General features: G+C 36.9%; 1 protein-coding gene across 9 annotated transcripts in view; it reads right to left on the bottom strand.

Annotated features, from left to right (window-relative positions):
- Positions 1-2,718: 2,718 nt before the first annotated feature.
- The window catches only part of ZNF644 (zinc finger protein 644), an 83,092-nt gene continuing 72,529 nt past the window's right edge, over positions 2,719-13,281 (bottom strand). For all 9 annotated transcript variants that reach the window (XM_026116561.2, XM_026116562.2, XM_026116560.2 and 6 more), the window contains 2 exons: positions 7,933-8,035; positions 2,719-7,392 (listed from right to left, as the gene is read on the bottom strand). In XM_026116561.2, the coding sequence (XP_025972346.1) occupies positions 7,200-7,392; positions 7,933-8,035 (296 nt within the window). In that variant the 3' untranslated portion in view covers positions 2,719-7,199. The remainder of the gene's footprint in view (positions 7,393-7,932; positions 8,036-13,281) is intronic.

The raw sequence follows: 13,281 nt of genomic DNA, 5'->3' as shown, positions 1-13,281 counted from the left end.
ACCTTGGGAGCAAAGTATCAGCCTTCAAGAGGTAGAAACTATTGGTTGCTATTGGAGTAGCAACCAATGGTAAAATAAAGTCATAAAGAGGAAGAGAGACACAAAAGGGAGAAGAAAAAGCAAATGTAGATGTGAACAAAAATTTAGGAAAGGGAAAACAAAGCGAGGCAGGAATGAAGACAACAGGAGCAGTCAGGTTAGCAGTCCAGTAACACGCACATGAGGACCATCCCCAGGTGGGCGAATAGAGAAGTTTTGGATCCAGGGAGAACACTTACACCCTGGGTTAGGGGGTCTCAGATCAGCTAAGTCAGAGAACACAGTTTTAGTAGTAGAGGCTATTTCGATTAGAAGAAAATAGCATGGAACTGTAGACGTAAAAGAGCAGGGAGGAGAGATTTTTTGAGGCACTGAATGGTAATCCCTGTAAGAATAGAATCTGGAAAGTTAAGATCTTGGTATCAAATCTGTGACGAGACCATATGTGGGAAGAGCAGCTCACGCTTATTCATGACAGACCTAAGCATCTATGGATTTATAGGCAGCACTTTCAAAAAGCAACAGTAAAAGCACTCCGGAGGGCAAAGGGAATGGTTACAGTTGACTTCCAACGCAAGAGCTTGGACTGAAAGCCTTTTCTCCCTACCACTGCCTATTTCTTAAACAGTTTGGAGTTGAAACTTATTCCATGGATATTCAAATAAGGACACTCTTTGCCCTAAACTCCTCTCCACCCCTGCCAAGAACCAAGACAAGAACGCACACACCTCAAAGATTTAGAAGCACAAGAAATGCCACCATCAGCTGAATGTCAGAGACTACAGGTTTCAACTTCAGGCTTATACTGTCCCCCCCTCTCTGCAGTTTCCATTTCATTTTTTTTTTTTTTTAAAGATTTTTTTTCCTGCTTCTTTATCTAAGTAAGTATATTTTCTCTTGCTTTCAGACAATCGTTTTTTCATGGATGAGACAGATGAAAGAATTATTTCTTGTCAGTAAGTTTACCTGGATGACATGCAATTCCTTATTTGGTTAAAATACAGGTTAATCATGTCAGCTTGCATTCTGCTTTATCAGTCACTTTTGTGAAGCTGTCTCAAAGAGCACAGTGGGATTCAGAGCTTTAGCATTTGTTATTAGAGCAGTGACTTCAGTTGTATTTGGATGAGTTCCACAGAAATATGATTTGTATCTGCTGCTGGCTTCAAGATTCGTAATCAAATGTCTAAATGTGTGAAGTTTCTAGAGTTTTCAGTAAGAGGATTTTCCAAATGGTGGATTATTGATATGTAGGAGGACTCACCACAAAAATCATGCAAGAATATTTGATGTTGCAGGTCTTTGCCATGAAAACAGAGCATTCAATAAGTGGTGTTATCAACACCATTTAACACGTAAGCTTCAGTTCTTATGAGTCAGTACACTTTTTACTGGACATATAGAACGTGAAGCCCTACAGCACTGCGATCGATGCCTCCATGCCCTCACCTCTCTCGCTGGACCAGCAGTAGGAGTTAAGCTCCTGAGGCCTCCTGGTCTCACAGTTAACAAGATGCTGTTTAGTTTGGTTTTCATTGTATTAGAAGAGTTTGCAGAGCCTGCAGGAGGAAGTTCCCTCAGTGCTTTTTTAACAAACCTTACCTCCATCTAGAGAAGGGCATTCTTCAAGGGATGCATTTATTGTTTCCTTTCTAGCCAAATTAACAGCATGTCACCCTCCAGCAAATGTGTGCAAACCATACTTGCAACCAACGGACCCTTCCAACCCGCATACTGGCATGGCAGGTCAATCTGTACTTGAAACAAGAGAGGCAGAAGCCACTTACCTGAGTCACAGACACCACCTTCTCCAACCACAAGGTTCTTCTACTTGATGCACTTGCGTACCACTAAGTTTTATAAACGACTGCAACGTGATTAAAGAATTCTGCCATTTTTAAACTGTAATAGGGGAACAGGGCACCAAAACTGGAGGGAAATATTGTTTTGCTTTTTTAAATAGAAGGTTGCCAAACTATAGTGTAACTATAGGTAAGAATGAGCAAGGCCAAAGTATCCACCCTAGCAAGATCAAGGGCATGGAGGGAATCCACACTCTGGCCCTTATAGACAACAATTATTTTATGCTAAATTCGATTAACTCCTACATTTTTGCTCTTATGGGATGAAAGGCTGTGGTATGGGCAGGGAATCTTTTTGTGCTACAGCTGGAAACTGTGGAGAATTGAAGAGGACTCTCAGAGCCACAGCAGAGAGCTGATGGGATTTTTCAAAGTGGACTCAGGAACCAAACACATCTGAAAGCCACAGGGCAGGCCAGTGCTGTAGGAAGGGATACTGGGAAATCAGGAACTCTGCAGGACAGAAACAGCTTCTAATTGGAACTATCAGCAAAACTAGATTTTGTGGAGCAAGAATTAAGGAAAATATTTGCAGATGCTAACCACTTATTTGTCAAACGAGAGGTACAGCTTCAGAGTCTGGGCATTTGGGTCTGCAATCTTTCCTCAGCCGCCCACCCTCCTCCTTGGTCTTCAGTAGTGGAACGTAGATTAATGTCTCCCTGCCTCATTTGTCCAAGTTTTCAGAAGGCTATAATCAGCAAGGCATTCTCTCTGCCTTTCAACTATATTGGGAAGCAGTTCCTAGTTAGGATAAAAGTGCTTGATTTGCTCTGCCAGTGACCTCAGAACAAAGGGAAAAATGCCAAGCAGCCTGCAGGGTTAAAAAGAAACACTTTATTGCAAGAGATTACAGACCAGGCACCATGGCCAAAATGTTTCTGTTACATTGAAATTGCTAACCATTTATCAGGCAACACCACCTACAAAGAAAGCGTGGTGGATCAGAGTATCTGAAACCATAATGCAGTCTACCTCTTAATAAATACTACCCTAAGAAGGTAAGTTTTTTAAAAACAAAGTTAAAACTTTATAAACCAATTTTGGGAATATGAAACTGATGCTTAAATATTCGACCCATTAACTATTGTGATAAAAGTGAAAATTCTGTTAACTATAAGCCCTTGACTAAATGGGCCTCTTTCATGGTCCTTATGATTTAGTTAAAAGCAAGTACTTGTTATTCACTGTTAATTTTCCACACTTGTTCAGCCCACATGGTCTCTAGCTTCTATAGATTTTCAGAATCATGTAGAGATATAATTAATAACCCTTTTAAAGCATTACTGAAATGCAAGATGCTCTACAGTTGTAAGTGGCTCAGGAAAAGATTTAGTGTCACATGCTTCATAGGAACCGCCATGTGAAGCTGAATTTTCAAAACTTTGGATGTATGCACATCTCTAAGCCCTGATTCATGTTCTTCCTGCAACGCACTTACCTGACAGACCTCGGTGATTTTCCTGAGCATAGCTGAAAAGGTAGGACTTTGTTTAGGCATACAGCTCAACTGCAAAAAGTCTGGTCCAGGACATAAAACCCGTCTGTTAAAATCCCCGTCTTTGCAAAGGTAAGGTGCTTGCTCTCACTGCCCGATAGCTTTTACTACAATAGCAACTAACACAGAAACAAGGCTAACACAAGGTCACCTTCACATCATCTCCCATGAAGAAGAGTGATCTGTTTCCTAGCACCTCTGGCAGGCCAAGGTGAGCCCTGGGCAAGCACGCCTAAGCTAGATCTGCAGACAGAGCAGGACATCCTAGGCTTGTGGATACAGCCCACCTAATGCGTTCACACGATCCAACTGAAGCAGTATATGGCAAAAAGGAGTAAATGCCCAGGGACACTCATGATCTACTTGCCTCGCTCTCTAGCTTTCTATGCATACAGCCTGAACGCATTACCATTCAGCAGCAGGGGCCAAAGGTACTTTCAAGTTGCTTTCCAAAAGTTCTGCAGAAATCTCTCTTCAAGAAATGCAGATAGAGCTTTAATTTTAGGTTTTCTTTTAAAAAAGGCTATTTGAAAATAGTACTGGAGCTAGAGGATATAGAGATTCTTCTTACAAAATGCAGGGGTTGAACTACACTTCACCAGACTTGTCTAAAAATCCCCCAAATCCTTTTATAATTTTCCAGAGGCAGCTACTTACCACAGCTTTACCAGGAACTAGGCTAGATAGCCGAAGTGCAACTCCAGAATGACAGAAGATTGTAATAATGAAAAAAAACTAACAGAAAAGGCACCAAACACCACACCACTGTTGTTTTTAACCCAAAACAATATAGCTAAGTTGAACAGATTTTTAACACTGGCGTTTATATGTGCAATTCCAACTGTCCAGCCCTTTAGCACAGACTTCCATTAAGCCTCTCCAGCATCTGCAGTAAATACAAGACTCCTCAGAAAAATCAAGTCACTAGTTCCAAGGTCTAAATATGCCACACGTTAGAGTAATATAATAAAAAGTGACTGATTTAATTACCTCTGTTCTACAAGATTTAGAATCTCCGTAACTCTAGTTTTATATCTACTAGTAGGTACTGAGAGAAGACTTACATTTCCAAGCAACAGAAACCAAGAAAAAAAATCCCCACTTGAGGCCTATAGGCTAAAGAAAGCTTAAATGGACTTTTTTTTTTAAAAAAAAGACCATTCAACCCATATATGAACTAATTTAATGATCTGAATAGTTCCACGACTTTTCTGCACACTTCGTATATTGGCAAGCATCTGATGCAAGCATAGCAGGACATCAACAAAAGCACATGGCTAAAAAACCCAGGCAGCACTGATGCACCCACTCAGAGAGCCTGCCACTGAGAACAGCTGATCCTAATCAAAGAATCTCATTTTGGAAGCTATAATCAGGATTAGAGCTTCATGCTCTTCAGATGCAACCTTACATGTTTAGCATTACACATAGTAATTCACTATTGGGTTTAATGAATTAAATTAAATTCACTAAATTTATTATTATAAACCTAGTCAAGTTTGTTGCTGCTAAACTCTGCATGATATGGCATATATATATACATATATATATATAAATAAAATCATTTGCACTTAATTGAATTTTTCATCTCTTAACCAGCCACAGAACATGGTGCTCTCACAAGCACCTTTTTTGGTGAGAAGAGTAAACAAGCACTCTATTAAAGCATTATGAACATTTGAGGCGATCTGATCACTTCCCCTCTATCTTCTATCCATTTCAACATATTGCTGCAAATCTTCCATCTTCACATCATCTAGATTTGTAGAAGATTGCGGGACAAGTTTTTAGTTGCTCGCATATCACTTGTCTGCAATACACTGCAACATACTAGTCATCTATCCCAATATTTCTAAAGCCATTTCTTCCCCAGCCCTTAAGTGTACTCATGTGCATTTTCCATTTAAAAAGTAGGGATATAATTGGACAACAAACCTCAAGTTATCTGTAGCAACTTGCAGAGTAAAACCCCTCATAGTACTAAAGATCTTGATAGAGATAGGATGCCCTTGTCTCAGGACTATCATGTACAACCATGTATTGCTGGCTCATCTAATTTTTCCAGAATGTTAACAAGTCCTACGCATTAACTCTTAACTGTATACATACAGGAAGACAGATATTTATTCATATTTTCCAATCAACTGTAATGCATCTGTGAACACGTCATTTTATTGCAAGTAAATATTTTTACTTAAGATCATGAGACGATTCTAATCTCAAGCAAGACAAATCAATTTCACAAACTTAATTCACACAATGCAAATAAATGCTTCACATTATAGACATTTAGATTTTCTTTAAACCTTTTTATTTAGAGATTTTTCTGGTAAGGAGATATACCATAGGAAAGCAATTTCACTGGCAGTGAGGTATGTATATACTCTACCAAAATACTCCTCTTGTTTTAACTGCTTTTAACTTTATTTACATATAAAGAAAATATCAATGCATATCCTTGGCTTAACTACAGTATTAGTTACCCTATATGAGCAAAATGAAATGTTACTTGCATACAAAATTGATTTGCAGAGGAATCTGATTTATGATTTAAACAAAAATCATGTTCTGAAGACAGTTTAAGTGAACAAACACAATTCATCATGACCAAGACACCTGCACCATATTTCCATCCTCACAGCACATTTATTTCAGTAATTCTGTAAGTAGGTCCTTAGCATGAGCATAGTGTTACAGTTTTCATACATATAATCACATCCAAAACAAGCTCTAAAATTTAAGTTGTAAACATTCTCTTCATATGTAGAAACATTTCAATGTGTTTGAATTTTCTAAAATGATCAACCTTTTAACAGAATTATAAATGAAAAGTCTACTCTAAACCATGTAGTGAGCAATGCTTATTAGTACATTTCTACAGTGTTAAATAAAATAGTAGAGAGGCAAACTTCTGTAAGCAAGTCAGACTTTAAGTAAATCATCATAAAGAAACAAACTTGTTAACAAAAAGATGCTTTGTAATAAAGAAAGTTGTATTTGAATCTACTATGATACAAAAACATAAGGGTAAATACCATCTTTGTTGACAAGTAGGAGGTAGCATGGATGCACCACTTTATTGTCAGTGAGAAATGCAACTGAAGTAAAGAATATTTCCTTACCACAAATTTCCAGTATTATGTACATATTTCTCTTAGAAATTTGTTTAAACAAGTTTCCCTCCACTTTTTAGTACAAAAAGCCTCATGTGATTAAAAAAACAAAAACACTTACACACCTAGATAGAATAGTACTAATTGCCCTATTTGAATGAAACAGTCTCTTGAACTATGAAGTACATGATATTTAATGCCCTAAGTTGAGTAAATTGTATTAGCAGTTCTTGGTATTATACAAAACACTACATACATACAAACAAAATATAATAATATCTTATTTTACTATGTAATTCTTTTTGGAATAAACAGAGCCTTGATTTGGGTAACACTGCAGAGAACATGGTTTCTTTTTTTTTTTTTAATTTTATTAAAATCCGTCTTTAAGTACCCATGTGCAACAATTTAAAAGTGGCTGCCATACATGTAATGGTCTTGTATTGATAGTGAACACGGTAACTGACAAAAACATAATAAACCTTAAAAACACATCTTCCACCCTATATAAAATATAAAGACTACTTACTGTAACTGTTAAGTATTCAATTTTTGATGTTACTGTAATCCACTTTATTTTTCTGTCTTTATGATTTATAAACATAATTTAGTGTAGCAATTTATTTTTAAAAAATGACAAAGTATTTCAAATTTACATCCAATTCAAATTTAAAATGTTTCCTTGTTCTATGATGCTGCTTCTGCCATCAGTAAAGAAAATGAAGTTTCAGTAATTGAAGCAGGCTTTTTAAGTAGTGATGTGACTTCAACCATGCCAGCTCCAGTCCGTGGAAGATTTGCGTTGACGATGTGTCGCTGCAAGTGCTTTATCCAGTCTTCTTGAACAGACAAAGGTCCTCGAAAGACCAGACCACAAAACCTGGGCAAATATTAAGATTATTCCACCAAGATATATTTAGCACTACTGAACAATGATCAAATCAAGATATTAAATAGGAATTGCTCCCCCCAAAAATCTTTTCTTGAAGTTTGCTCCTACAGATTTCAACCAAAAAACCCTTAGTTATTGATTTCGTTTATAGTAACTTTGAGCACATTAAAAAAATTGGAGTTTATACTACAAGTTTCCCCTCTTACATTTCTAATACAAGAGATAACAATCTTTACTTCTTCAACATGGGGTTTCTTTTGAAGGACAGAATATTACTCAGAGATGACTAATAGGATTTTAGCTAGAGCAACAGGAGTTCGCAACCTAATAATTAAGTATAACTGATTCAAGTCCTCTTGTTCAAATTAATGGAAATAAGGAACTGTTCTCCCTCCCCCCCCCCAATTTTTTTTTTTTTTTTTACTTTTATCGCATTTGCATTTACAGGATATAATCTTAAATATTCTTATGACTACAATTAGCAAGGTCTTAAAAATGTGTTCTTTCACTTAAAATAACCACATGTACCTGCATCTGAGTATGTAAACTTCATCAGCACTATGAGGTAATGGCAGCATTTTTTTCTTGCTTCCAGATCTTGACCTTGACTTCTTTTGCTTACAGTCTAAAGCTAAGAAGACAGAAATTTCCATATGTGAAAGTGATACTTAAATCAGTCTTAGACCAAACAGAGATATTCAGCAAGTGTCCCTTATGGCACTGGTGAAAGACTTCTACCTGCTTATTCTATGTTTAATCATAAGATAAATCCAAAATAATTACAGTGTGCGCTAAGAAATTTACTGGCAAAGCATGTTAAGCTATTTCTTAGTTTAGTACAATGTTTGCTCTTTAAAATATTAGATAATTGACATTAAGCATTAAACTATTGTCTTAGTATCAGCAAGCACCTACTAGCTTATCGGGGAATTATACAGAAACAAAGCACCACCTGAAATTCCCTTTCATCCTTAACATGTTGTCAAAATCTTCAAACTTGTTTTGTAATTCAAGCAATGTAAGACCACACACACTTCAACCAGATTACAACTGCAGAGGTGTAGCTCTTAGCTAATATCATCAAGAAATTCTATTTCGAATGGAAAATCTGTCATTTATTTTCAACATAAAGCAAAATTTTGCCCTGTTTTTATATTAAGAATCTCAGATGAAGCTTCTCCTTCACTTCTGTCTGAATTCTATAGTAAGTTATAAAAAATACGTAATAACCCTTTGCTGTAGGCATGGATATTAGCACAATCAACAGGCATGGCAAGGCCACTTGATTAATTCAGTCGTGGTGTGTAAACTATGTATGAAAATAACGTGTGTGAACAGGAAATACAGAGCAAGTGGGTTCAATTAGCATTAAAGAAGTTTGTATCTCCCATAAATAGAATCTTCAGGTTTTCTTACAGACTCCCATTTCATCTAGGAAACAGCTAAAGTTGGGGGAGGAGGGGATTAGACTGAGTTAATATTGTTATGATGATAAAGCTCAAGAAAAACAAGAAGTTTGGGACTATTCAGACAGGAAGAGAGCTACACTCTGCTCCTAAACCTAAGACATTGACACTAGAACGATGCAGAAATCTGAATGACAGTAACAAGTAGTATTCTTGATACAAAAAAGGCATATGCTACATTATTGAAACACCTTAACAGTAAGATCCAAAATTTTCATTTGTGTCCTGTTATACTCATCTAAATTTTGACTTGTGTGATAGAAAACAGAATAAACTGCTTAGTACCCCGAAGCACAGAACATCTGCTGAGGCAAAGCATACAGATTAAAAAAGGCAAAATAAATGGACTCGACTACATCTTTCATTTTTCTTCTGTCCTTCAAATAAGCAACTCTCATACATGGCTTTTAACCAGTAGCCAAGCCGACACACTGACCTTTCCCAGCTGCGTCCTCAGATTCAAAGATTCCTATAGTATCCAGAAAAAATACAAGTCAGTAGAAAATGCGATGACTTTTGGAGGCCTGAAGGAACCAGAGAACTAAATTCAGACTGCACACAAGTTCAGAGCAGATACCAAGCTAAATGGCTTCACCCAGGCACTGGAGGATGTCTATCACTAAGATGATGAGACTCAGTGTTTTTAAACTGATAATATTAATGAAAGCAGTTTGTATATAAAAAGAGAATAACCCAAAGAGAGAGAGAAACAGCCAAGATAACTTCTGAGAAAATGATCTAGATAATTGGTATGGGATTCCTTCTGCTTTATGCTCTTATCAAAAGCCTAATTTTTATATAATTAGGAAGAAAAAGCCCTAATCTTTCAGACCTTACAAACTACCAAAGTAGTAGAAACATTAAACCCACTGTATCATCAGTAATAGCACTGTCAGGAATGCGAACTGTGTTTGGAAAGATGAGATCAAATACCAAAATCTGGATACCAATTCTCTGAAGAGAACTACTTTCATGAGGGGAGAGGTATCTTCAGCAGTTATTACAGCAAAAGCTTTGCCATTATAGATTTTGCAGAACATCATGGGGAGGCGGGAAACATTTAGAAGCCACAGTCTTATCAGAATGCAAATGCATCCATGAGTTGCATCTGATGCCAGTTAGCTGATATCACTAGATAAATGAGTAAAAAAAAGCAGTAGAGAGAAGGCTCCTGTGACAGCAGCCCACAAGTACTTGAAACTTAAAATAGCTCATTTACCTTTACATTGGCAAATTTAAGACGTTCATTCCCATCAAGAAACTTGAGCCTACTCACACACATCCCAAGCATTTCAGACAGCCTCTGCCTTCCTATTAGTCCTAAATTGGTCTTTTGTAATAGACTAACTCAATCCCAGTAGTTTTCCATGTTTGTGTAAACTTCTAGGAAAAGACAACCCTGAACTGTTGTGTAATCAAGTGTACAGCAACATTGTAACACTTGTCCTAATATACCACAAAAGGTAGTTTCCACTCCCTCCAAAGGCACCTTTTCCAAGAAAGTGAGAAAACAAAACAAAAGAATGGGTATCTTCTCAGAGTCATTTAAGACAGAGGCTCTAGATACAGAAATTACAAAACAACAAAAAGAAAATATTACAGTAAAAGATATCAAGAAAAAAATTCAGATCACCCAAAGAATTCTTAGGGTAATTTATCTAAGACTGGAAGTCGCATATTAGACTAGCAAAAAGCAGTTACAAGAAACAGAAAAATACTAAGAATACGAAACCTGTGCTCTGTAAGCAGTATTTTTTGTTCCCCTTTGTCTTTTGACCTAGTAAACACATTTCTTTACGTTTTAGGGGGCACAAAGTAGCACAAATACATTTTGAAGTCATTCCACTGAAACAGAAGAGTAAGTGCAGAAAGAGAAAAATCTGGGTGAAGTTTGACTGAAATATGTAATTTCAACACCAATTAAGACACATACCAGTAACTGTCACATTAATTCCATTTTTGTGTGTCCAGAAAAACAAGTTCAAATGAAGTCACATGCACGCACTTGCTTAAGTACTCTACTGATATGATGCTTACAATTAACAGAGCATCAAATAAAACACACTATTGTCTCACCTATAGACAAAGCATCCAAAACTCAGTTACTGTTCTTCCAGTGCTTTTACTGGAATAAAAGCATAACCTTGGCAGAAAGTATGTATTTAATACTTTCAGGAAGAGACCAAGATGACTCAGCACTAGTAAGCTGCATGGAAACTCAGTCCACAATTGCAGCAAATTGCCAGAATAAAGGCAGGAAAACTGGTAGGTACTACCTACCATTATGCCTACTTTGTGGCTATTACAGCTTTCCAAACTATCATCCTCCATAAAGGCCCAATTCTCTCTGAAAGAAGCCTTCTTCCTTCAAGTTTGGCCACATGCTCTCTCTTAGTTGCTGTTTCCAAAAGCTTTTTGTGAACAACCGGTTACACCACTTTATCAAAAGCTCTGATAAAGCACCACAGAGAGAAACAACCCATTTAAGAAAGAGAAGACAATCATGCTTTGGAGAGCTCTCTTTGACAAACTCCAGTCCAGTTTGACTGCATACTACTTAACAGAGCGCACACTAGGTAAAAATGCTACATATAAAAAAACCCTACTTTACCTCAGTGACAGCTTAGCAAGAAAGACTACAAAAAGATGGAGATAGGAGGCTAAAATGAATATGCCTAGGACAACATGGATTATATGAAAATCACAATTAGAGGTCCTTCATTCCTGACATTTGGATTAGAGGTCCTGACATTTGGTCTGAGGTTCGAAATTAACATGCATCCATGCTAATTTTCATGTCCTGCTTCTTAACATCCCCCAAAATGGAACACTTATCACCTCAAAGACTGAAGCTGGGTCTCCTTATTAGGACCTCACTACCTTTGCCAGAGAACAATACACAGACATAGTATACGTAAACAAATGTAAGTTCAGTAACTGCATACATAAATGGGTCTAATTAGCCATTTAAAAACACTACCAATTAAAAGGTCAAAGTTGATGAATTTTCTTTCTTACATATTTATTTACTAATTTGTCAAATTAAGTCATTTGCTATCTCTCATCAGAATATTTTTTAAAATTCCAGTAATTTGCTCCCTGAAAGATTTTATGGGATATTAATTAGTTCACTGTGCTGGTTGATCAATTATGACTGTTACAGCACAGAACAAAGACACGCAAATTCAGATTTTTTTCTTTGGCTACACGTTTCCACAGCAAACTCCCAGAAGCTACAATTCTGACAACGTAATATTAGAAATTATTTGGAAGTGTAGTAGCCACATGAACTATTATCCCTTCATGCTGTCGGCTCAATGGTCAGATTCCTTGTTCTGCATTTCACTGTTCTCTCCCAAACGTCTGAAAAAGTAGTCTCCATCTACGAAAGCAGAGACAAAGGGAAAAAAGTGCTGATTCCCAGAGGATGACAGCTGGTAAAAGACGACTGAGCAAGTGAAGAGAAGAGTCAACAAACAGAAGATGTAAAAAGCTGAGGTGCAAGAGAGATTCAGGAGACCTCAGGGTGGCAGAAGAGATGCCTAGAGAGCAGAAAGAGAAGGAAGCTTTGGATACAACTGTATCAAGTAGAGCAAGATGCATTTTGAAGATTTGGCATAGATCTGTCTGATATTCTAAAGACACTCAGAAGTAAATCCACCACACACTTCAAGAAACAAATGCGTAGCTATTTACCAAAACAGGTCATAAAAGAAAACTAGCATCTACTCAAGATGAGTGATTAAATCATTATCTTGTTCAAAATTGGACTGCTTAGCACAAAAAATTAGCTGACTGCAATGTTAAAGACAGTCATGCAATTGCTAATATAAAATTATGTAGTTATGCAAACAAATGGATCCAGTCAGGCATCTGCTATGCAGCAGATCTTTACTGGATAATTGTCTTCAGAAATTAAGTTTAACACACACTAACCTTCCATAGCCAACAGCCCAGAAAGTTCCACTTCTGAATTTTTTTCCTGAGTCCATTCCCAAATTGACTATCACACTTAGCTATTTCTACTGTATAGCTACAAATGTCAAGTTGCATTTTGAGAAACTAGGATAAGATTTGACTAAATGTGATAAAATTACTGATTCTGAAGCAGCATGGCATCTCCTAGAAAAGCAGTATAATAATAGTCAATACTGAAAACATATGCAGACAAAGCAGCAAAAAAATGAGCAGAAGATGAGTATGTAAGCTAATGTAGCCCTGGGAAAGCTTTCACTTCTGCTTCAGTGACTTGAATAGATTGCTACATTTCTCTTCTTAAACAGTAAAGCCTTGATAGTTCCCCTAACAACTGCCGTATCATATAAGAATTACGGCACTCATGTTTGCATACAATTATTTAATTACAACAAGAAACTGGAACAAGTTTCCAACAAAATTTCTTTATGGTAGC

Source organism: Dromaius novaehollandiae, chromosome 8, assembly GCF_036370855.1.
Source record: "Dromaius novaehollandiae isolate bDroNov1 chromosome 8, bDroNov1.hap1, whole genome shotgun sequence".
NCBI lineage: Eukaryota > Metazoa > Chordata > Aves > Casuariiformes > Dromaiidae > Dromaius > Dromaius novaehollandiae.
The sequence above is the reverse complement of the archived record's forward strand: the minus strand, read 5'-3'. Positions and strand labels throughout refer to the sequence as shown.